This window comes from Falco rusticolus, chromosome 7 (genome assembly GCF_015220075.1).
Source record: "Falco rusticolus isolate bFalRus1 chromosome 7, bFalRus1.pri, whole genome shotgun sequence".
NCBI classification, from domain to species: Eukaryota; Metazoa; Chordata; class Aves; order Falconiformes; family Falconidae; genus Falco; species Falco rusticolus.
In genome coordinates, this window is record NC_051193.1 from 6933209 (window position 1) to 6957116 (window position 23908).

General features: G+C 40.1%; 2 protein-coding genes across 15 annotated transcripts in view; one reads left to right on the top strand and one right to left on the bottom strand.

Annotated features, from left to right (window-relative positions):
* ASB7 (ankyrin repeat and SOCS box containing 7) overlaps positions 1–4271 on the bottom strand; it is a 30650-nt gene extending 26379 nt beyond the window's left edge. For 2 of the 4 annotated variants that reach the window (XM_037395153.1, XM_037395154.1), the window contains exons 1-2: positions 4140–4265; positions 3184–3280 (exon numbers count right to left, since the gene is read on the bottom strand). The gene's annotated coding sequence lies outside the window, so the exon portion shown is untranslated. Of the gene's footprint in view, positions 1–3183; positions 3281–4139 lie in introns of all 4 variants that reach the window. The other 2 variants (XM_037395156.1, XM_037395157.1) reach the window with 2 other exon arrangements.
* A 219-nt stretch (positions 4272–4490) lies between these two features.
* LINS1 (lines homolog 1) lies at positions 4491–21535 on the top strand. 11 transcript variants are annotated; one of them, XM_037394918.1, is made up of 8 exons: positions 4491–4575; positions 5008–7558; positions 8675–9213; positions 9307–9396; positions 10638–10779; positions 11049–11639; positions 14898–15078; positions 16211–21535. In XM_037394918.1, the coding sequence occupies exons 3-8, from the start codon at positions 8800–8802 to the stop codon at positions 17106–17108; spliced, it is 2316 nt and encodes a 771-aa protein (XP_037250815.1). In that variant the 5' UTR covers positions 4491–4575; positions 5008–7558; positions 8675–8799; the 3' UTR covers positions 17109–21535. The 11 variants fall into 11 exon arrangements, with proteins under 11 accessions (XP_037250815.1, XP_037250822.1, XP_037250824.1 ...); XM_037394925.1 differs by having other exon boundaries at positions 7382–7558; XM_037394924.1 differs by lacking the exon at positions 4491–4575 and adding an exon at positions 4627–4679 and having other exon boundaries at positions 7382–7558.
* Positions 21536–23908: the final 2373 nt, after the last annotated feature.

Here is a 23908-nt window from a genome sequence, read left to right on the forward strand (position 1 = left end):
TTCCTATTTCAGGAGCTCTTCAGACAAGACAGTAAGGCAAGCAATCATGTTATCATTTGTGTTCTCATATGACAATCGTAAAGTCTGTAAATAACATGTGAAATATTAAAATTTCACAGAGCCTTATAATCCTGAACATATTTTCTGGAATGCTACATTCCAGAAAGACGTCAAGCAAGGTATCCAAGTAGCTGAGATGAAAATCACCAAGCAACACATGCTAATTGCTGGGCCCGAAAGCAATGAGTTAACAGTGCATGAATCCAAAACATCACAGAGGAACCGCTACTTCAAAGGAAAGAAGTCTTCACTCTTCATAAGCGGTCACTACAAGTTACACACTTCTCATCAGAGCTTTCTATAAAGCCATCTCGTAGCTTGGACATACTGAAGTAACTAAAGGAGTTAAAGTCCATCAGCTTCAGGTACATTGTATGATGCTGACTGGTGGTGTTATATACTAATAAGCAGCTGTTGTGTTGTTACATTCTGCAGGTGGCTGAAACTGAAGTACAGAGCTATCATTTTACCAAGTATTATCCACTTCACAGAGAGGCTGCGAGGTCCGAGTTTTGGGCCTGATGGAGAATTAGTGAAATCACCCAGCTCAAGTAACTTCAGTTCTGCAAACTAAAGAGCAAAATAAGAGACCTCACCTTCAGAAAACACTGGTAACTCATCAGCTGCTTACCATCCTCACTGGCAACCTTAACCACAGGCAGAGCCCGGTGAAGAAAATACTGCAAATCCTTCCAGATCAAGGACCTCAATGCTAGCGCTAAAGCAAGGCCTTACGGATATTTCCCAGTAGAGAATGCTGCATAGGGTTCGCACAGCCGCAACCCTCCTCCAAGATGTGCGCTGACAAACCGCAGGGAGCTTGTGCTCTGCGGCATGCTTGGAGGTCCTCTTGTACCAAGCATAAAATACAAACCCTCTTCTAACTTACAGTGGTGCTGTTACTAAGGTTTAACCAGTAAGAGTCAGAAGAAAGCTTAACCTTAGAAGTAATGATTTGTTGCAAGTGTTACATATTTTAACATGACTTACTATCATTAAAGAATCCAAACACCAGTATGTCATAGAATGACAAAAGCAGAAAACGATGGCTAGTTCCAACCACATTAGAACAGCCGCTTCAGCCCTAATACTCATAGCACAGCAGATGAACAAAATGAGTGCTGCTTATAGAGTTTACTTCATTCAACAGTCTCTGGAAGACTTGTATTTGCTCTGTATTTCTTTTTAATATAGCATAAAAGAATCCAAGTGGACAAAATTCATTGGATGACTTCAGCGAATAAAGCAAGTTTTTCACTGCGAGAGTATCATTCTGTAAGCAAATGCTGGAACAATGGAAAACAGCCTCACAGACGGCACATTTCCTTTAAGGGCTGCGAATTCACAGTAAGACAAAACAAAAAAAATGAGTATACAGCCTGAAGACAAAAAAGAAAATATGGATGTGCAACTTTATCTAAGGGTCTAGGTGTACTTGCAATACGCTGCACTGCTTCCAGAGATCAAGAACAGGACTTCAGCATATCATTGATCTCTGTTCCTTGTTTTGACCATGTGCAAATTTCTGCCAGCAGCTAATTCCCCGCTTCCTGTGAACTCAATTCCAGTCTCTGTGTCTGAATCAAACTTTGCTGCACTGGCATTTCACATTAGGAATGAGGTTCACAAATCAAATGAGAACTTAATTTCCTTGCATGAATAAATCCAAAGATCTTCTGACTTATCCACACCAAGAGGTGTCCTGTTGGAGTATCTACATTAACACAAGCCCTGACATTAGATGCACCGGATGGGTTGTAAAGAAGGTGTTATAATAAACCAACTTCAGATGAAACAGGTGTGCCATAACTGCACTGTTAAGTTTGCACTAATGCACATCTGTCTCACCTATTAGCATAAAAATCCCTCCTGCAATCACACCGGGCACGTCCACACGTTCCACTATTACTCACGGTTTTGCAGCACACTATCAAAAAACCATGGACTATTTCTTCCCTGTACTTTCAAAACTGTATCTCAGAACTCATTGCACTTGTGTCATGGGAAGATTTTCTATTTAATCTTTGACATGTAGCAGCTCTTTTTCGTTGTATGCTAAGGACACCTATATTAGAAAAATATAGATGGATCACCCTTGACCAAGATTGTTGGCAACAGGTACTGCTCTTTCCCCTGCAACTAATGCTAAAAAATAATTCGTTGCTGACAATGAAAAACATTCTGGTACAGTCAATGGCATCTCTGAAATCACAATAAAGACCAGAGAGACCTATATAGAGGATATTATTTGCCAAAATATCACAGGCTCATCTACATTTGAAACAGATTAGAATGGATTCAAGACAGCTGCATTAAAAGAACACGCAGAAACTCCATTATTTGGAGCACGCTAACAGTAGGATGCAGAAAAAGGCTGAGTGACATCATTCACCCCCCCACTCCCTCTCCTTCTAGAACCCATCTCTTCATCTTACCACGTAAAAAAAGCAATTCTTCCGACAAACTGCTCTCCCCCTGAAACCTAGCCATCCTCCTACCAGCAGGATTCAGTTTTTGATGACTCCTTTCACTTTTTCCCCTCAAGCACCTAACAGCATTATCTCCTTCTATGATCTCAACCCCAAAAATAAGTACTTGTAAACAAACACCATCCAATTAAATTACTTTCATTTTTTGCAGCTCCGTTACAAAAAAATGACCCATGCAAAAGTCAAGTACGACTAAACCAACATAATGCAATCACCATGACCTATTCCACTCAAGATTTTAGAATCTGAGCAGAAACAAATCCAGTGTTGCACCTATAAGTTTGCGAAAAGGGTTTCAGTTTTGTGACCCTGTTAAGGAACCAGAGTGAGGTAATTTTAAGTGACATTCCTGAGATCAGGAGACACAAAAACCCATTAAGTAGCAATTGACAACCGAAGTAATGTTTGCAGATTAAATTTAGAATATGACAAAGTGTTACAAAAAGAAAGAGGAACTGTACTTCAAATGGGCTTCGGAGCTTTCAAACTTTTAAAGGTCAATAGCAAGCAGGTTTTAAGAGAACAAAGAAATCTAACACTACCTATCTGCACCCGTCCAAAACACAACAAGAGGCCCCAACCCCAGCCAAAGCATGTGTCTAAGATGAATCTGAGAGTCTACATGAATTATCACCTTTCCGGGGTTTTGTTTTGAGTGCTGTTTTCTCTCTTCTGTCTTACATTGCTCTTTGGAGTCACAATTTTTAATTCTCCTTTAAGGCAGCTTAAACCTGGAAAATAAAAGTAGAACTTGAGCCACACAATGACACCAAAGAGAGAAATGGAGGTTAAAGCGATTAATACCAAAGCGATAGCGGGTCAAAATAGGAAAAGCCTTCGAAAATTAGGAAGGACAGGGTTATTTACTTGTGTTGGGACCTGAGCTTGGAAAGAAGGGCACTCCCTCAGGGTGCCAAAGGGCTGGAGGGATAGTGCCGGCTGGACCGCTGCCCTGCCAGGCCGGCTGCCCCCAGGAATGGGGGTGGAAGGCAAGTACTGGGGAAAGGGATGGCAAGCACCCCAGAAAGCCGAGCTGCCGGGGAATAAAAACACTCCCTCGCAGGAGTTCACGCTTCAGGAACCGTCAAGCGCACACACGCACACAAATAAATAAAAATAAGGGGCTGACCCAGCCCTGGCGCGGAGCCCCAAGGCCCGGTGGCGAGGAAGGCAAGCCGGGCCGCCGCCGGGGAAGCGGGGGACGCGCTCCGGTGGGGCCCGTGGCCGCCCACCACCCCGGGAGCCCCCGCCGCAGGCAGCCCCGGCAGCACGGGCCGGGAGCCAGGCGGGGTGGCCCGCAGCCGCCAGCCTCCGCGCCGCGAACGGGGCGGGCAAGGGCGGCGGGGGGGCTGAGCAGCCCCTCCCGGGGACGAGGAGAGGTGGCTGGGGGGGGAGCCCCCTCACAGCCCGCTGAGGGGCAGCGGGGCGGAGCAGGCCGGCGGCCAGTCCCGCCGGAGGGGCTGCCCGGCGGCGGCGAGGGGAGGCCCCGCGGAGGGCCATGGGGTCGCGCCCCCCCACCCCTTCCCTTCCCGCCCCCACCCGGTGTGGGAGTCTGGGGGCAACCGGGGCTCTGCCGCCCGCTGCCGTTACCTGTCTGCCGCCGGGGGAGGGGGGCGTGGGGGGGGGGGCAGGCCCGGCCGTGCGCAGCCGCCCCCGCGCTGGCGGCGGTGAGGCGGGGGCAGCGGCGGGGCCGGCCGCGGGAGGGGGCCGAGCCGTGTGGGGACACTTTGCACCGAGCCGCCCCCCTCGGCTCGCTGCGGGGTCAGCGGGCAGGGACTGACCTCCGCCGCCGCCAATCAGCTGCCGCCGCGCTGGACCCGCCCCCAGCCGCGCGTCGCCGCCACGCTTGATTGGGAGCCGGGCTGACGGCGGCTCCGCCCATGGCTCGTCCCCCTTGCCGTAAAGGCGAGAGGGAGGGGGAGGGCTTTGCGACAGCGGCGGGGAGGGGAGAGGGGGCGGTTGCGGCCGTTCCGGCGTTTTGACGGAGGAGAGCTGGGCCTTACGGCGCCCTGTCTGCCGGGGGCGGGTGAGTGGCGGCTGTTGCCTAGCAGCGGTTGCCTAGCGGCGAGGCGGGGCGGGGCCCGTGTGCGCGGCGGCTCGGGGTGACTAAGCGGGGCCGCGAGCTTCCAGGTGGGGGGGGGCGAGGGGCGGGGCCGGGCCGGGGGGTGGTCGCACGCCTCGGGGGGAAGGAGCCGGGTCATGGCGGGCGGGCTGGGGGGGCCGGTTTGGCTAGGCGTGTTGAGGGGGCTTGAGGCCGGGTGAAGGAATGCGGGGCCGCGCCGGCTGAGGGGAGCTGAGGGGAGCGGCGGCGCGGGAGGCTGGGGCCGGCGGGAGCGGGCTGCGGCGGCTGCCGGGGCCCTCAGGAGGAGGGGAGCGAGGAGCGGGCCTGCAGGCCGGGAGGGCGGCCGTTTCGGGGCAGTTGTTACACATCCATGCTCTCATCTCCCTTCCCCGGCAGCCCTGGCCTGCCCGCCAGTAACCCGGGGCTGGCGCTTCTGAAGCGCTGGTGTGAGGCACAGTAGGGGCCTGCGAGGCCGGATCGGGCCGCCTCGTCCCCTCTCCGGTGGCTACAGGTGCCTGCGGGAGCGCGGAAGGGGCATCTGGCACGCTTAGGTGTCACGGTTAACGGGGGATGGACAGCTCGCAGCCCAGGTTGTTTGCAACCTCTGGAAGGAAATGACATTATTTTAGAGGCGTTTACAGTGTTTCAGCACTGAGTGGAAGCGTATTCGTTATTGAGAGATGAGCCTACAGAGTTACGGCAGGTACAAGTAGTCTAATGTATGCTTACTTTCTTAAATGATTCAGCCATTGCATTGTGAGGAGATCGAGAACCTTCAGACTCACACCCAAAAGTCATGGACTGTAGTTTTGTTATGCTTTATCTGATTCATTTTTTAAATGAAAATACGGGTTTTTTTATTGTTTTCTCTCAGTTGCTACTCATGCGGTTAGCATTTAATGACATAGATAACAGGGAAAGACTAAGATGGGGACTAGGTAATAGCTTTCTCTAGTCATGCCTCTTTGCTAATGTCTCTGAATAATTGTGTGTCATCGTAAGCCATTTGTGTTAGTAAAAAAAAACAATATCAACAATGTTAGTCCACTCAAATCAATGCTTTCTACAATTTTGTGCTAATTATCCCACCTTGTAGAAATATACATATTTTATAAGTCTGATTTAGGATATTCTGGAGGCATTTGCAACAGCTTAAATGTGACTTGCTTGGTTTATGATGGTCCCTAAACCTTACAGGCTTCAGGTGCCATCTGAGTTTTCATCTCCAGTTCTTCGTTTCCTTTTCTGTCAGGTCTCCTGTCATTCTGTTTGCAGCTCCACGTGACTTTGATTTTGATTTTAAAGCCTAAGTGGTCATGAAAATAATGTATAACAAAGTATTCATTTGGTTTTCTTTCTGTATAGTGTTCCTTTCTGTCTTCAGTCTTATCTATAAGGATTTTAGAACTGTTTCCTATTGTTTATGCAGGAGTCTGGCACTGTCAGGCATTACCTTAATGGAATTTTAGACTTTAATAAATAAATAATACAAGTGAGGGATGGAGTTTGTCACTTCTTGTGTATGAATGTGATTGCTTTTCATTACGCTTCAGCTTTGAGCTTTTCACTGTGCTGTCTTACTGTGTCTGAAACAACTCTGGTCATTGCCTTGACGTTTCCCCCCTCTGAAGTAAATTTCTTCAAAGTAAGCCCCCTCACATTTAATTTCCTTTTAATGACTTCTATTAATGAACTGTTGACATGTGTGAGTGAGACATATCTTTTATAAGATGTTTTTGTAAAGTGTTCTGCAAATTAATGGTATAATATACATGTATTATGGTAGGATCAGGGAAAGCACCACTAGTATCGTGTGGTGAAGGTAAAATCTCATAGTGGGTGTCCTAGAGGAGTTCTAAATCTCTTCTGCCTTAACAGCCTTGCTGTATTGTATGCATTTGTGCATGAGAGAGCTTTTCATTTACCATGTAGGATGATAATTCAAGTAGATCTTGAACACAGAAGTAAATGTATTGAGATAATTTTACTTTATTAGGTATTCATTGAGGAGGAAATAAAACTCAAAGATAGGAACAATAGCTATATAAAATATTCAGAGTGATTTCTGAAGAAATTTTACAAGGCTTCGGGTCATAAATTTCTACCTCAAATAGAATTCCAGATAGATTTTGCAAATGAAGAAGACGTTTATTGTCTATACAGTATCAGATATATTCTTGACATCTAAAATGTGGAATACGGGAAGGATGGGGGAAGGGTTCCTAGTTCTATCAGGTGACAGGTGTGGAACATACTGTCATGTTTTGTAGTAGTCAGGTCAGCCATTGCTGAATGTGTCTTTAAAAGTACCACACTGGAATGAATTGTAGATCACTCCCCGCAGGCAACTTCTTACTCTCTAATTTTAGATTCTTTTCTGAAGGAAATAATTCCTGATGGTGGAAGAAGTGAGGAGTGTGTGTACCATATCTTGGTGTACCCCTAATCCTTTGTACCTTTGGGAAGCCGTTTTGTCAATGCATACTTCAGTTGCAGTTAAAAAATCAAATTGTAAAAAAGAAGGTGTAATTATCAATGTTTGATAGTGTTTTTAAAAATTGCGAAGATTATAAACTAAAAAAAGTCTTATATACTGAATTTTGTAGTTTCATTGTTTTCTAATATTCTGCTAAAAAGCAATAATAATTTAAAATACTTGGTCTGATGATAAGTGCAAGTGTAACGGATTCATAGATGGGAAGATCTTTAAAGTTTCTTACCAGTTCAGCTGTTTTCTTACCATACTGAGCAGTTTTCTTCCGTTGTTAAGGAAGAGGAAATGTAACATCTAAATAAAAGCCAACTGTGGACAGATAGCTTCAGGAATCTACCTGGAAGTCTACCTGGATGATTATGCCAGACTTAAAGAAAGGGATCCAAAAAGCATGCAAAAAGAAAATTCCTATAAACAACAAAACTCCCACTACTAACTTCGCAGTACATCAAGGTAATGAGTTTGAGGGGTTTTTTTATTGAAAGAGCTCTGGTTAGATGACATGTTAAAACTGGCTTAAAAACATAAGTATTACAGACTAGAATCGCTATTAATATAGATGAAAAAGAAACCCTGTTCTTAAGTATATCCTTTTTGTTTTCTGGGGAGATACAATACCTGTCTAGCCTTTTACAAAATGGTTAGAAAACTGTGGGTGCTTAGGTGCTCACACTTTAAAGAGAGATTTGAGTTCTATAGCTCTTCTTCTGAAGCTATAGTGAATGTTCCAGTGTTGTGATTAAAAGATACGTTCTATGGACATGGTGATAAAGATGGGGTTTTTTATACCTTTCCTGAATATGGCTAAGTATCTTTATTGGCTCTTAATAGGTTTTATGCTTTGTTTTTTAAGTATTTTTTAATTTTAGACTTTTCAGTCACTGGGCCCTTTGAGACCAGGCCTGTGACATTGCTGATCCTTTGCATTATCTGAAAACCCTTTTGGGTTTCAAGATGTAGGTGCTCAGAATTAGAGTTCTGCATTTGTAGATGCAAAGGAATTCTTTGGTCCTCCTTAGCAAATTAAGAGCCCAGTTGTCCCCTTCTGTATATTCATGCGATTCAGCTTGTAGGCTGTGTGAAGCAGAAGACAAGACTTGTCCTTTGGTTTACATTTTTGGGGTTTTTTTGAGAGGTGCTGCCACGTCCAGCCTTGGCGTAGCAATAAACATTGCCAGTTCAGTTGAAAATTTGCTGTTGAAACTTTGTGCCTGTTTTTGGAGGAATCTGTCCCAAAAGAAATGAGGATTTAGTAGTTTTAGCAGTTTAGAGAAAGACTTTATATTTTTCAGCAGTAGACCCTAGTAACAGTCATTTTTGGTTTTGTTAGTTCCAGCAAATTAATGTTGGTGTCAGCAGAATAATACTGGATCTGTAAACTTCTTCACAGCATACATTTTAATGTCTCATTGGGACAGTTTTGTGCAGCTATCACTCTTGCTGTTTTTAAACAATGAATTTGTATTTTCAAAATAAGTTTAATAATGGTATATTAACTCTAAAAATGTGTGTTGTTCTTTTGTTTCTTTCTAGTTATCTGTTAAGTAATAGCAAAGTATTTATTTCTAGGTAACTTAGAAGAGAAATGCCTAATGGTGCTTCTGTTTCTCTTATTGGATAAAAATAACTTGGAAGCTGATTTGCATTGACCATGAATAATCAGTGAAGACATACAGCATTTTCTGGAATATTGAATGTTCGTAATGAAGATCTGTCTTCTGCAGCAGTTGTATAAGGACGTACTGGCTGGTGTTCCACTAGCAAAGGAAAGCCATCACTATACCTCTTTACTTAATCTGTGTGTGGAGCAGTCACTAGAAGGAGATGAATCGTGTAATCGGATGCATCTGCCATCTACTAATGGTGGTATTAGGATCCATCAGGACACTGATATGTCAGATGCAGTTGTTCCTACAACAGATGATACATCAAATAGCTTTGCAAACATGAGCTCCTCATTCTGTCCACGAGAAGTGATGCTCCTTCAGTTGACCTTGATCAAGATGATGGTTGCTAAAGCAGAGTCCCAGGAAATTGAATTCAATACAAGACAGAAGTACTGTGAAATCTTTGTCCTTCTGAATGAGTCAAAAATTGACTCAAAATTGGTAAGCTTTTATAAACTTCTGAAAACATTTTGGGAAAAGGAGAAAAAAAAAAAAGGAACATGCGTTGGGTACTTTTTCTTTTTACATCTGCAGATTTGTCTGCTCGATAGTTCTGATCAGCTGTTATCTCACATGGCTTCAGAAAGTTTAGCCTCTCTTGTGTATTTCCAGCTGAAGGAAGAGGTGAGTATGGCATAACTTTTTACTTTTTACAGCTTAAAAGAATGGCTTAGTGAATAGAGGTGAGTATGGCATAACTTTTTACAGCTTAAGAGTGGCTTAGTGAGTATGTGCCTTGAAGTTGTTCCATTGAACTCTAGAGCCAAGTTTTTATAGTGTTTATATAGCACAAAAGCAGTCACTGTATGACTACTGTAAAACCTAAAAGTACTTCCAAAGAGGCTCCTTTCATAAGCAGACCCACAGAGCAGCATCAGAACTGCTCCTTTCCTCAGTCTGTTACCTGCATGTCAGCTCTGCTCCAGCTTTCTGAAAGGCACGTCTGCACTCTGCCGATGGTCCCCTCCAAATGCCACACACTTTGGTTGAAGGGTGTTTAGCTCCAGTATCGGGAACAATGTGAAGTTCATACAAGATAATACTATGGGATAGTTCTTCCATCAAGTGTGTCTTCAGGGTTTTTGGGTCGTAAGTGATGGATGGGAAGGAGATGTAGGGAGTATTCTGAGTACTTCAGGTGCGTTAGGAGGGGCATGGAATGTAGAAAGGAAGATCAAGTGTATAACAGAAGTTTATAATGTGAGGAGGAATGTCTTTCTATTTAAAAATCTGGAAATTTTTTGGAACTATTTTAGGGTAAAATGTGTGTAGATGACAAGAAATAATTCTCTTTAAGGTTGCAATACAGCTATTTCAAAAAACCCAGTAATCCAACTACCAATATTTTTACAGTTAGTTGATATCAGTCAGGTGATGCAGCCGGTAAGAATAGGTAATAACATATTGAAAGTTAATCAAAAGCCTTTCTGTATTTTCTTGTTTGAATATTCCCATTACTTGAGAGTTTTTTTACTTGCTGCGTATTTGGTTAATGTGTACTGTAGCTTCCATCTCTGAACATAGAATTCTCTCAGAAATGTTTGTAATGTTTCTGGCAAAGCTGTATGGGAATTATGAATTCAGATGTGGGCTGTCTACAGTGTTATCTGATTTTGGGTCGGTCATATGATGTTAGGAGGTTCTCTGGAAAATACAGGTAATTTCTATTGCATGCATATGTGACTTCATGTTTGTAAATAGAGACCTATGTACTTAAAAGGCACGGGACAGATATATTGTTTCTACCACTGTTTTGTCTATGCCTACATTTGAATCCTTTTAATGTACAACTTAAAGTCATTGTATTATGATTTAATTTGCACAGCAATTGTAAAGCATACTCTTTCCCCAACAAATTTTCATAGAATATGGTCAATGTCACCTGGCTCACCTTTAGTTTGAAGACTCTTTCAGGATTCCCTGTGAATACGCAGCTGGCGGAATGTCTGTGGACTCTTACAGCTATTATCAAGGACATACTGAAAGATGAAGTTTTATCCGGTGCAGGTATGGTAGTGATTTGTTTTATGGTGTTATCGATACGCGAGTGCCCACTAGGGGGGGGAATGTTCCTTGTAATCTCATCTAAAGTAACTTGACTAAAGAACACCTGTTTTCTTTGTTATAAAGAGAGTAACTATAAAGGAAGTACTATTAAAAATGGAGTGGTTTAAACATGCTTAAAAACTGAGAATAGTCGATCACCTTTTTTATGTTTATTTGATAATTTAGCTATGTTACCCTCCAGCTCCGTAACCACCTTCTTCTTGCTGTAGGTATTTTGAAGAAGTTGTTGGCTCCTCTTGATGCTGTGCTTGAAGGATTTTATGACTCCATTCTGTTCCATCATTTTGACAGTCATCACTATACTTCACCTTATTCTAAAGCTGCAAACAATTTGATCAGTTTTATAGATCTGCTTGAAGCACTTTTGGCTTCTAGAATTCAATTAGAACTACTGCTCAGATGCCAGAGAGTGTTGTTTTTGAAAGTTTCTTATGTCCTGAACCTCATCAGCTCATCGGTTCACTACTTAATCAAGAAGAAGTTAATTATGCTCCTTAAAAAATGTGTCCTTTCTGACTCTAGAGAAGATGCTGTAAGTAGATCACTGTTTTTAGAAAACCCATCTTTATGTGAGGATATGCTTGCACTGAGTACTGCTGTTCTGCAGACTGTGAATTTGACTTGGCTTAATCAAGTCCCGCTCCGTGAAAAGGCCAACTACTTTGGAGGCAGTGAAGCTGTTCCTGGAGATGATAACCAAGGTGGTTATGACCAGACTGTTCTTAGAGCCTTAAGTCTGGTTGTGCTTAAAGCACTGGAATTCAAGTTTCAGAACTCTGCTACAGAAGCTGAAATCAAAGGTAATCGTCTTTTTTAGCTTTTTCATTAAGCAGCAAGAGTTTTTAAAGCTTTCAGGTTTTGTAGTCACAGCTCATTAAGACAGTAAATAGAATTCAGCTGAATTAGTGGTGGTGGGAGGGAGGAAAGAGAAGACCCACCCAGGAAACCTGTTATCACTGTGTCCTGCCTAATTAGTTGTCCCTATGCATTTTATCCTATCCTTAGCCCTGCGATGTGGGGGACTTGAAACAGCTGCATTTGGGATTGAAAACTTTTCCTGTTAAGAGCATGTGTTAATATTTGAAATAGTTGAGGCAGCTTGGGAACACAGGCTCTTCTCCAGTTGGAAAAGGAGAGCCCACAGTATGAGCATCTACTCTGTTCAGGGTGGGGAACTAAAAGGAACTGCAGGTGATGCACTCCTGTTTTCAAATGTGGAGGCAGAACTTTAAGTACCATTGTTTTGATTGAAGCTACTAGACATTACTGTCAGACAAATAATGGAATAGGGCAAAACTAGCAGTGGTACAAAAGGTAAAAATAATGAAGCTATAAAGGAAGAGACATTAAAATTATGAGACTTGGCAGAGTATAGTGGTTGTGTTCTTCACCCAGACTTCTAGGTCTAGTCCTTTGAGTTAGTAGGTGTGAAGCATACTTTTCATACCTGCTTACTTGAGTGTGTTTGTTCTACTGAGCAGATCAATTAAGTTGGAGGAAGAGCAGATCTGTCCCTTGTGCTAGGGCTATGCCACAGGGCAGGCAGTGGGATGGCAGGGGAATGCTGTGTAACTTGTGTTCCTGACGGGGGAAGATGCGTTACTGTGTCACGCTGGTAGCTAGTTAGTAGTTGTCTTTGTGCTGCAATGAAGTGGTGGGGTGAGGTTTTTTGCTTGAGACACTCCTGGAATCCCGTCTTCCCAATTGCCTTTTTACCTCTGAGGGGCACGTGATGCACATCTGATGCTAAGCCATGTGAATGTGCAAATGCTATGATCAAAGCAGCTTGCTGTCCCTGGATTACAGGCTTTATGGCAAAAATGGAAAAGCAGTTCTGAAGCAGTGTTTCTAGTCAGATACATGTGAGAATGGGTGTTCCTTATTGTCAGCCAATTGGTGATGTGGCAAAAAGTAACAAATAATTCCTATTTCTTTTTAAACAAGGATGAAATTTTACAGCATTTCAAACATACTGAGGCATTTTAATACAAGTTCTAGATGTGTTATCTTACCTTTTGTATCCCTATGGTATGTAGCAAGCATAAAATAAATTTTTAATTCATCTGACTGTGTAAAAGAGTGATGGACTTCTGTAAGACAGCTTCTGACACTTTTTCCAGATTTTGGAATATGTTGTATTTGTGAATGCCAGTTGCATTCTTAGAGTTTTTAAAATATTTGTAGAGAATATTTTACTCGCCAATCCACCTCCTGAAAAATGTATAGAGACTGAGATTGTCTAAGAACAAGTGAATAGAAAAAAAGTAGATTAAATCTGTTTTAGATGTCTCTATGAAAACTCTTTCTCACAGAAAAATCATCTCCTTTCTTTTCCAGATTCATAACACAAAAATGAGTTCTTTAATTAGATTCAAATAGCCCAACTGTCAAGAGGAATTTCAAGTTGAAAGGAATGGTGCTTCTATTTTAGTGGCATTAAATTAAGTGGTTAAAATAAGCACCAGAATGCTTTAATATGCTAACTTCCCTTCCGGGAAGCTGCTTGATCTTATCATTTTTTTTTTTTTTTTATTACCATGAATTACAGTGGCTTAACTTTAATTCATTTCAATTTTGAGAGTAATTTCCAGATAGCTTTGATTTATAGGGAAGAATTTCAGCCTGAATAGTAACTATTAATAACAAAGATAATTTGCTTTCCTGTTATTTGCTAAGAGGAAAAGCAAATTTTAAAGTTAAATATTAAGGAAAACCACATAATGATGTGGTAAGTAAAACTGATTCCCACGTTGCAGGAAACTTTTTTCAAAAGCAGTAATCGCTGTCAGTATAAATGATGCAACTGTGCTCTTCAAGCCATACTGTACTTCCAGCAGCATTAGGGTTCTTACTTAAGGAGTACCTTTGGGGTAAAGGTATACCTCGCTATGGTTTTTTTCTGTTTTTTAAACATTGAGCGTGTGCTGTGTTACATGAAAAACTGCTACTTAGCACCATGCTACCTAGTATGCCATTAGTATTGAAGAGGTTTCTTGACTTAGTCTGTCATATGAATACATTTTACGAGTAAGCTGCTGCAGTAAACTGGCATAAAGTTGGAGGTGCTTTTTGTATCCAAGAGTGCCATGTTTAGAGGGAGGGGAAAAATGAAGATCTGCAGGAAAAAAGTTGCTTACATTAATCCTTACAGCAAGGATTCTAGACCATCTCATGAAGGTACCTTTATCCTAAGCCTGTATGTACTTGAAAACTGAAATAATCCATGAGTAATTTCTTTTACTGCAGTTAATTTTTACAGTGAACCACACTGCAGGGGGGTTGCTTCAGTCCTATTGAAACATGACAATTGTATTACTGTTTCATATGGGAAGAACTATCTGAGATGAAATCTCAGCAGAGTGCTCATACAGGATCATTACATCTGTGGTATTGACTTGATTACGATTTACCTTTTTTCAGTTTGTGAGGTACCAGTGAAGCTATGTAATTGGGGAGCTAAAGGAAAGTATAAATCCCAGCTGTGTAGGTGTAGTTACATTTTTGTAGGTTTCCTGATACACCTGGATTTTTGGAGGTATAATCTTTTTCAGTAGTCTGCAAATTTAGGTGTGAGAGGATTCACTCTATTGTACCCTAAACTTTCTAGGTGACCTCTGATTATTCTTTCTTGAACTCCAAGAAAATAAATAATGCTGTTAGATGAATAAATGATGTCCTTAAGTTGCATCTTCCTTGGGGGGGGGCAGGCAGTATCTAATGAGTAAATTAACTTTCCGCAGGTTACTTATGTTAACATTGGCATCTAAACATTGATATATCTAGAGTTTATTAGAGTAGCCATTCACATTGAATTTAGGGTTAGATAACTTAACTGCTTTTGGTTTTCTGCAAAATGTTTCTTTATTTCTTTGATACCAAGAAGCAAGAACTAACCTCTAAAACTTGATGCTGTGTAAATCAGTTGAGCTAAGGAATGATAAATGCATTTATTATCTGTTATGTCTTGTTAATTTAAAAAATAAAAAGTGTATGTTGTTCAGTAACAAAAAATGTATAGCACATTCATGGTTACTTTTTTTTTTCCCCCCCACACACAGGAGACTTCCATAGTTTCATGTCCCAGCTGTTGATATTCTGGAGGAGTCATGTGAAGTCTTCTGCACAGTCTCACCCATTTGTACATCACTGTGAATGGCTCTCCTTGATTTTCATAGAGCAAGATGATGATATGTGGGAAGCTGCTAAAGCTTTATTACTTATTTATTTAAAAATTGATAGGTTAGTGTACAATTTATTTGACAGACCTATGAAGAATTGTAATTTAGTGAGGTTATTGTGGTATATTTAACACTTCCAGTGATTACTTCTGTATAAAGAAAGATAGCTGTAATAATAATAAAAAAACAACCTCAGGACAATGTAATAGTGTATGGTGTAAGAGCAGTTCACTTTGCTGATAATTTGATTACGTTTTTTGGATTGAAATGAGGGAGTTACGCAACAGTTTCCTATTAAATATTTTATCGTATCCTGTAACTCAGAATAATTGACTTCACAATCTAAAACAGTGGTTAGATGCAGAGAAAAGGCAAAACTCTTTTCTTTCAACACTGAGAGTCTGACGTGAACGGGACATATTCTCATCCCTGGATGTGTTCAAAGCCAGGCTCAATGGGGCTTTGAGCAACCTGGTTTGGTGGAAGGTGTCCCTGCCCATGGCAGGGGGTTTGGAATGAGATGGTCTTCAAGGTCCCTTCCAACCCAAACCATCCTACGTTACTATAATTAAACTTCAAGAAATCAGGCACTTTTGGCAAAGTAGCCCTCTGATTGGACCCGTGTTAATTCTAGCTAGTTGATTAAAAACTGTTATTGTTAATGACTGAAATGTGTTCTTCAGCAATTTGTTCTGGACATTCACTGCTTCACTGTTGTTTAAATTACCATATGAGACATTATCCTAATTTATAAAAGGTCCCTCAAGCTTCAAATGTGAAGATACAGCAAGTAGTATCTTAGATACACACAATTCCTAGACACCTAAATAAAAGTAGGGCACTCTTTTCCGATGTGCTTAGCATCCTGAAAGTTAATCTGTGTTCAGGTTTATGAAAGTATTAAAACAACAATTCTCATATTGTAAGTAACTTTGTTTATTCTGTCATGTTTCCTGTGGAAGAGTGCTGTTTAAGAAGGCCTGCTTTATGTGCTTTGGCTTCCTAAACTGCCTGATCTCCTCGCCCCACCTGCCTACCTTCTTCTTCATTCTAATATAAAACCTTCTCGTTCGGTTTTTGTTTTTTGACAAAATCAAAAAAGATATAGAATACCATTTTCTGGACATACCTGGCTTTTTTTCAAAAAAGTAAACTTCAGTTGAATTTAATCCATTTCATGACTTACTTTTCAGATTACGGCACGATGCTGCTGCTAACTTAAGCCAAAAAGAGGAGGAAACCTGGAACTTCCTTATACATGCAAGTGGATGTAATCCTCACTGTATCTTTTTATCTTTTCTGGAAAAAATTGCATTTGATTCCACAGTACTACTAGATTTTTTGATTTCATCAGAAACTTGCTTTCTGGAGTACTTGGTAAGATACTTAAAGCTTCTTAGAAAAGACTGGCATCAGTTTGTAGATGTCTGTAACCATTTTGACAGCAAACACAGAACTGTTCAATCAATTTTTTCTGTCAGGCCACCCCATGAAGAAAAACAAAGCTGTGTGACTGATGAGAGTTTGCAAAATCCTTGTTGTGGACCAGAACCACAGACTCTGCTATCTTTGGCTTCTTCTCACAATTACTTGGTGTTTACAACAGAGCAAAGTGATAATGAAATTGCAGAGTCTAAGCAGTCTAACTCATTGATATGCACTGATAGTACATCTCTGCTGGGTTCTCTTCAAAGTCTTGTTAATTATGACAGCTCAGAAGACTCTGCATTAGAATCAGATGGAAAAGAGTGCTTGGTAAACACAAAGCAGGTGCCTTCAAATAATGAGGGTGAGACAAGGATAAGGGAAACTGGTTGTAGCTACACAGATGATAAATGGAATACACTGGAGCCTGAAGTGTTGCCTCTGAAACAAAAGGATTCTAATACCTCATCCTGTCTGACTTGTATGGCGTCTTCAGATAACATCATTTCCCAAAGAATAATGCTTTACAAATCAACAAAATGTTTGGAAGAACTGCAAAAAGCTATTTCCAAGTTGCAGAGAAGAGATCTTTTCCCGTATAATCCATCTGCATTGTTGAAACTACTTAGCCACATTGAGAAGATCAGTAATAACATGAATCCGTAATAATCCAAAGAAGTGTTCTAGTGATTGATTTTTTTATTTTATTTTTTTTAACTAGCATACTAGGGAATATTTCTTTGAGATTAATGACTTCTAAAGCTCATGCCTGTTGCACCTCTCAGTGTATTTAACCTCGAACAGGATAAGCATGGTTTTGGTTGACACCTTAAAAATCTGCAATTGTATTCAGTGAAACAATGCATTACCTTAGGCTCCTAGACTTATTCATGGTATGTATGTCAGTGTACAGTATATAAGGATTAATTGTTAGGTATTCAAAATTTGATAATAAATTACTAATGTGGAAGCTTATCAACAATACTTAAAAGTATCATCAATTCTACTTACTGTCATTCTATATATGAAGTCATTGCCGGATTGGTAGTGGTTTATGGACGACATTGCAGTGTTAGTGCAACACTTGACTGCTTAGAGGTTGAACTAAATAAAATACTTTAGTTGGAGTTTTAGTACTGTGTCCTGCATTAGTGCTTTCCTCTATGTGGACATTCAGATGTGCTATCACAAACACAATAAGCCATGCCACACTTTTCTTGGCTGCTTAACTGATGCCTAGGATGTAGGTTTTTCAGCTTTTACTGTTTGCCTGACTTAAACAGCAGTGTTATTTCACTGAAAATTTAATTTACTTTTTCATAGTATTTTATGGTCTATTCCTTTTAATTAAAAGGAAAGGGAGATGTGGGACTAGTACATATATTGCCTATTTATATAACATTTTAGTGAAGCATTATATCTAGAATCAAGCTTAGGTAATACAGAAGTGAAATTACAACAGTTCTTCACATCCATTACATATTTTATATTAATACATGTGTTAAATCAGAAACAGATAACTAGAAATTAAGTGTCTGCAGCAAGGTGGATATTTAATTTCTTATACTTAAATGTTTTATTTGATTAACCTAAAAGGTAAGTGTGTAAGACTGCTTGGGGAGAGTTAGTTTAGAACAGGATCCAAACCAGTGTGTGCACTTAGCAGGAAGCCATCTAAAGCTGGTACGCTTAATGTGCAGCTTGTAACGATTGTACAAGGGTTAGGTGATGGGGAAGTACTGATGATGGGGATTGCTGTAAAAATATCAGACCTCATCAGATCTGTGAGAAGCAGTTTTCTTTTTAGGATTCTCTTGATGGTAAGTGCTCTATTCTGAGAACCAAGTAAGCTCTGTCTTCCTTTTAAATAGCTATTTAATGTTAATTAATACAGTTGCTGAGTTAAGACCAACAGTCTCTGGAGGAGGTGACTCTGACCCCCAGATCTCTGTGGCCATCTTCTAGATTAGTCTTGAGCTCTGAACTGGTGAATCAGCACTGTTGGGAGAGGAAGAAAACTAGATGAATCATATGGGATAGTTTAGCTGGAAATTATAGTGCTTTCCAGAGGTGCTTAAATAGTATGAATGCTGAAGCAGGAAGGTTTGAACCTCAATTTTATTCTTTCAGGCTGACAGCTGTAATCACTTGGCAGTTATATAGGAAAGAGTGATCCCCTTCACTGGCATGTAGGGGACCTGAATAATCTGTGTGTTCATTGTGCTTTGGTTTCTTCCCAAGATAACTTTTGTGCTTAGGAGTAGGTAAGAATGTCAATGAATGGAACTTCTACGCATGCTTATAGCTCCTCTAGTCAAAAACTAACCTCCGAGTTGTCCAGGGCAGAAGAATGCCTGGTTTCTCTTTACTGTTTGAACTTCGTTGTGCTCTAGGGGCAGAGTTGCTCATGCCTCTAGGCATGTTCAAAGATACAGCTCCAAACAACTTGAGAACTTTTCAGTTCAAACAAGGGAAGTGCCTTTGGCAAGGCAGTTGAGCAGGAGTTTCTCAAGATCGCCATTTTAAACGTAGGTAGGTACTTGCGTTTCAGTGAAATCCTTTCAGCAATCCTTACTTCTTTTCTAGTCTAGCCTTTTCTGACTGGTTTATTATAACTGAGAAACTTCACTGTTTTCACTGAACATGGTATTGTTCAGCATTTTTTGGTCCATAATTTGCCAGCTGGAACTATCTAAATTGCAGCAGTATTTCTCAGACACTGTTAAGATAAGGAGGGTGGGAAAGGTAGAATGGGGAGATAATTTTGGTTTTGTGAAGTGCTAGTCTTCTTGACTGTCAGTGATTACTACAACTATAAAAACTTCTTTGAAGTAAAAGTTTAGCAATCTTGGTGTGTAGAATTTAGCAAGAAGTGTAGGAGCCCTAATTTTTGATTTTTGAATACAGCAAATCCAATTACAATCCAACTGTATTTAATTCTTACAGGCATGAAGTTGATTGTGTGCCCGGCTGGTTATTAGTAGTGATCATTCCCACATGTTTCACTTCTCAGAAAGCCATTGTTTTAATTCTCAGAATGTTTTAGTGGTAAAAATGGGTAAATGTGGTTTGTATCTGGCAACAAGATACCTTAATGTGTTGATATTTTACCATTTATGAACTGTAGGACCTGAGATAGAGTAAAACTGATAGAAGTCAACTTTTTTTTTTATCGCACACAAAATGAGTGTGAGTGATGAAATGAGTAGCTAGTAGTACTATGGCTGTATTCAAAAAGTCTAGCAAAAAGAAAACACCGTGCAAAAGAATTTGTATTTTAATCCATTGTGTGTATATAAGGTGGGGTGGTTGGGGGTTGTTTGGTTTGGGTTTTTTTATTGGCTTGAATTTTTACTATCTCAAATTTTTAGGCAGAGCTGTTGTTTCATTTGCTAGAGCAAATTAACTCAGCTGCAGAACCTATCACCAATGTTAAATTAGAACTTTGGAAGTAGGTCTGTTATTACTAGGAGGTTGATGTGCCTTAGCTTTGGATATTGATATCTAACAACTTTTCTTGTATTGTTTCAAAGCGAGACACAGAACAAATCAGGTGACCTGTTTGGAGACAGTTTTCTATCTGAGATGTCCACAGTCTCCATTTATGTCTGTGCAGTTGTTTGGAGGAGTTTACCTTCAACATCAATAGAATAAATTATGCTTTAATGAAGTAAGCAGTTACCACTAGAATTTGCTTACAGGATGTGCTTTTTATAAAGAATGTTTTTAAACTTGAGTATTTGTGGAGCTTGATTGCAATTACAGCTGAATCCAGGTGGTTCCATGCTTGTGGTTCTTCAAACTGGATTTTCTACAATATTTTTATGACTGCTTTCCATTCTAGTTTTAAGACTTGTAATGTGAGTTTTAATCCTGTAATACAAGAATAAAAACCAACCTTGAGGATTTTTGTATTTAAAATACTCGTATAAAGCTGGGAATAAGGAGCCTTGGTTGTTCCCTGGTTTATCATTGCAGGATAGGCGTTGTTTGTACTTCTTCCAGTCAATCTGAGATGGTGTCTGAAGTCAGTATCAAGTATTATCACAGCCTCTCACAGTCAGAAGGAGTGAAAATGCTGCGGTCATTATAATTTTACTTCTGTGTGTTTTTCTCTTAGAGTTGTCTAAATGAGTTTGTAAATTATTGTTGTTTTTTGTACAACACTCTTAAGCTACCTGGTTCACTCTGAAATCTTGTTAGAAGCCAATTGTACAAGTCCGAGTGGATGATCGATGATAGACAGACTTTTTTACTATCACTTTCTCAGGCAGGCAAGGACCTGAACTTGGTTGAGAAAAGTCTCAGGGGTTTAAGCTTTTCCAAGTCATTGTCTTTTGAAATGTTGTGCAAATGAGTTTATTGCTGGTAACTGTCAGAGACACTTCAATAGACAGACAAGCTGGCTTGCTGCTGGTTTACATACAGCAAGGAAGGAAGGAATACCATGTATTTTGTAGTAAAAAGCTTGCGTGGAGAATTACAATATCCTTAGTTATTTCTGGTTCCTACTTGCCTGGGCTGCAAAACATGAATTTTGCAGTCAGCAGTGCCCTTTCAGGGGGAAGATTTGAAAAAATTGTGAAATGTTCAAAAAAGTAGCACACAACCTCAAAAGAAGTTGCACTGCTGAATGTTGGCCTCCTTAAAAGGTTGTAGGGAAGGTTTGTATTACATATCCTGAAACTACGTTTGGAGTTCTAGCTGCTAATTGTAGTTGTCACAGGATCTGCCCCGTCTGATCCTGCTGCTAGTGTTGAAACCTGAAGGATTTTCTGTGGAGCTTCTAAGAGTTTCCAAATGTCCATAGCTACTTTGAAGGAGGTAATAGTTAAGTAGAAAACAACGGATAAGATTTTGGAGCCTGTTTTGCAAAACAGCATGTATTGTTTATGTAAAAGGATTTGTTGTCAAATTTCAAAATCCTGTGTGCTTATTTCTACAGTCATTATGTTCATCTTTTGCTTGCTAGCTTTATCTTCAAATGTAACCTTCTAGAGTTTGTCAGCTCTTAGAGTAATTTTGTTACTACAGACTTATAGCTATTTCATGTAGGGATTTAACTGAAACATAAATAAATGCTTTGTGGAAACCTACCTCCAGTACTTGGCTTCCTTCATAGTATTTATATTCTTCAAGAAAAACTTGTATGAAGTGGTGTTCTCTTTCTGCTGACACCACTGCAGCTGCTGTGAGAATTAGGCAAAAATCCATTATGCTGCAAATATAAAAATCAACCTTTTTTTTTTTTAATTAATTATCTCCTCAAGAGAGAATCTGATACTTGGTCATCATCTGCAGAATACTGGTCCCTCTAAGGAGTGTTTCTTTGCCTAATATAAAAATACTGACTGGTATGATGCCAGTGTTTTCTGTCATTTTCAGTTATGAGCTGATGCACAGTGGGGGATTGCTGGCTGTGAAGCATCAAAAGGATTGCCTTCAAGTTTCACCAAGCGCACTTGTGTTCTTTGTGGGTAGATCAAGATTGATGCTCTAAGAGTGTTCTAGTAACATAATCAAACAACATTTGCAGTGTTGTCTTATGTACGTGTGTTACAAATTGTTGAGGTGTGTTTTCAGACAGTTGTTAAACCAGTGCTTCCAGCTTCAAGGATCAACAAGGCATCTTTTTTTAATCCTGTATCATTTGGACTGTTGGAAATGAATTAAAAAGCTCTAAATGAATTGGATGGACTAATTGTTAAATATCTAGTGTTGGCAGAAGATTTTGTGTTGGTCTCTTGCATCTTAAGGTGGTAATAGCACACAGGAATATTATTTGAGTGAATTAGCAAGTGCTGTATTTGGAATGGAAAGGGTGAACTGTAGACGTCAATCCTTAGATACAGTTGGTTTTGCTAAGATTTTTGTGAGTAGCACACAAGTTTCAACACATTGCTTACTATAAACGTGAGTAACTGAAGTTATTCTTTTTGCTAATTTACCTTTTCAAGCGATGTTAGAACATACTTAGTGAAAGTACCTTATGTAGTTATGCAGTTATATTTGAATTGCCTTAGTGTTATTAGAAAGGTGAATTTTGCAAGTATGCACAAGTTGATGTTAAATCAAGGGAAAAGAAAAATATCTCATCAAGGATAATTTAAAGCCAAACAGACTAGGATTTTATGTAAAGAATGCCGACCAAACTGTAACCGGATAAATTCTTCAGTAAACCACACATACATCTCTGCCTCTGGATATGAGAGCATCCTTAATTGCTGTCCTGGAGGCTTATTGATACACTGTTCAGTATTGAAATGAAATACAGCCAAGAGTTTAACAACTTGAGATAGCATAATTGTAGCATTTACATACCTCAATTGTTAAGTGTGTGTGAAAGAAATTGGTTAGAAAGCAGTCCCCAGGTAATGTCAGTGTCTTTTCCTGGAGCCTTTTTCCTAAGGTGTATTTGAAGCCTATTAATAATCCTGTTCTCTGCATTTTAGTGAAGTGATGGCGTCTTGGGTCAGCAGTAGAATGTATTAGTGTTCCTTCACTTGTCTCCACTGTTTATCCTTCCAGTATTACCACTTCACATCCCATTTTTATTCAGTTGTCATCTTCCTTCTTGTTATTAAGGTCCAGATTCTCAGAGTATTGGGTTTTCTAATTCTTATTAAAATTCACAGGAGCCAGGTTCTGAAACAATGATTTAAAAAGTTACAAGTGTTCTGAAGATTTCAGCCTACGTGTTCAAAATGAGTGTATTCCTGATTTAGTCCTGCAATGGCATTCATGTACAATAAGTATTACCTGATTTTGAACAGAGCAAGCATTAAGGTACTCAGTCTTCAGTTATGACAGATGGCATTATTAGGTAATTAGAATTAATTAGAAATTAAACCTCTCTCCCTGTATCAAGTACAAATCAGGTCATACTTCCTGGTATGGTCAGGTCCATACTTCCCAGGTCTTGAGGAGAAAGCTTTTTGACAGGTTGTAAATGGACTTCTTCACCCTTTTTATTTAGGGGAAGGTTGGTATATTAGAGGATGATAAGAATTCATGTGAAGAAGAGGAGCTTCTCTTTTAAACTACAGATTGCAAGATTATGAGTTATGATATTGATGTCCTTGAACGTGTGACTTGGAATGATTAATTTCAGCTATTTGTTTATTCTTGGGGAGCAGAAAGTATAAGAATACCAAGGGTTTTTACCTTAATCTTGAAGGAACGCCAGATGGCAGGCAGATGGGTTTCACTGGTGGTGAAAGAGAATTCGGAGACCAAATTAGTGTTATTAGATCCAATTGATTCCTGTCTTTTCTCTGTGTATACATATGACTGAGATTTGATTAACTGTCTGTCATTGAGATAATCAGTTAGCAAAAATGAGTGGGTAATAATAGGCGATATATTTAGAACATTTATCTGTTGGCTTCCTAGATGAATTTTAATATTTTTGTATAAAGGAAAACAAAAGAAACCTATAGGCGCTTTTTTCTTTTTTCTTCTTCCCC

Bases quoted from the DNA above. Each gene is read 5' to 3' on its own strand.
- LINS1 (XM_037394918.1), top strand. From the start codon at position 8,800: ATGTTCGTAATGAAGATCTGTCTTCTGCAGCAGTTGTATAAGGACGTA. The intron at 9,397-10,637 runs GTGAGTATGGCA...AAATTTTCATAG, and splicing joins ATTTCCAGCTGAAGGAAGAG to AATATGGTCAATGTCACCTG. The intron at 15,079-16,210 runs GTTAGTGTACAA...CTTACTTTTCAG, and splicing joins ATTTATTTAAAAATTGATAG to ATTACGGCACGATGCTGCTG.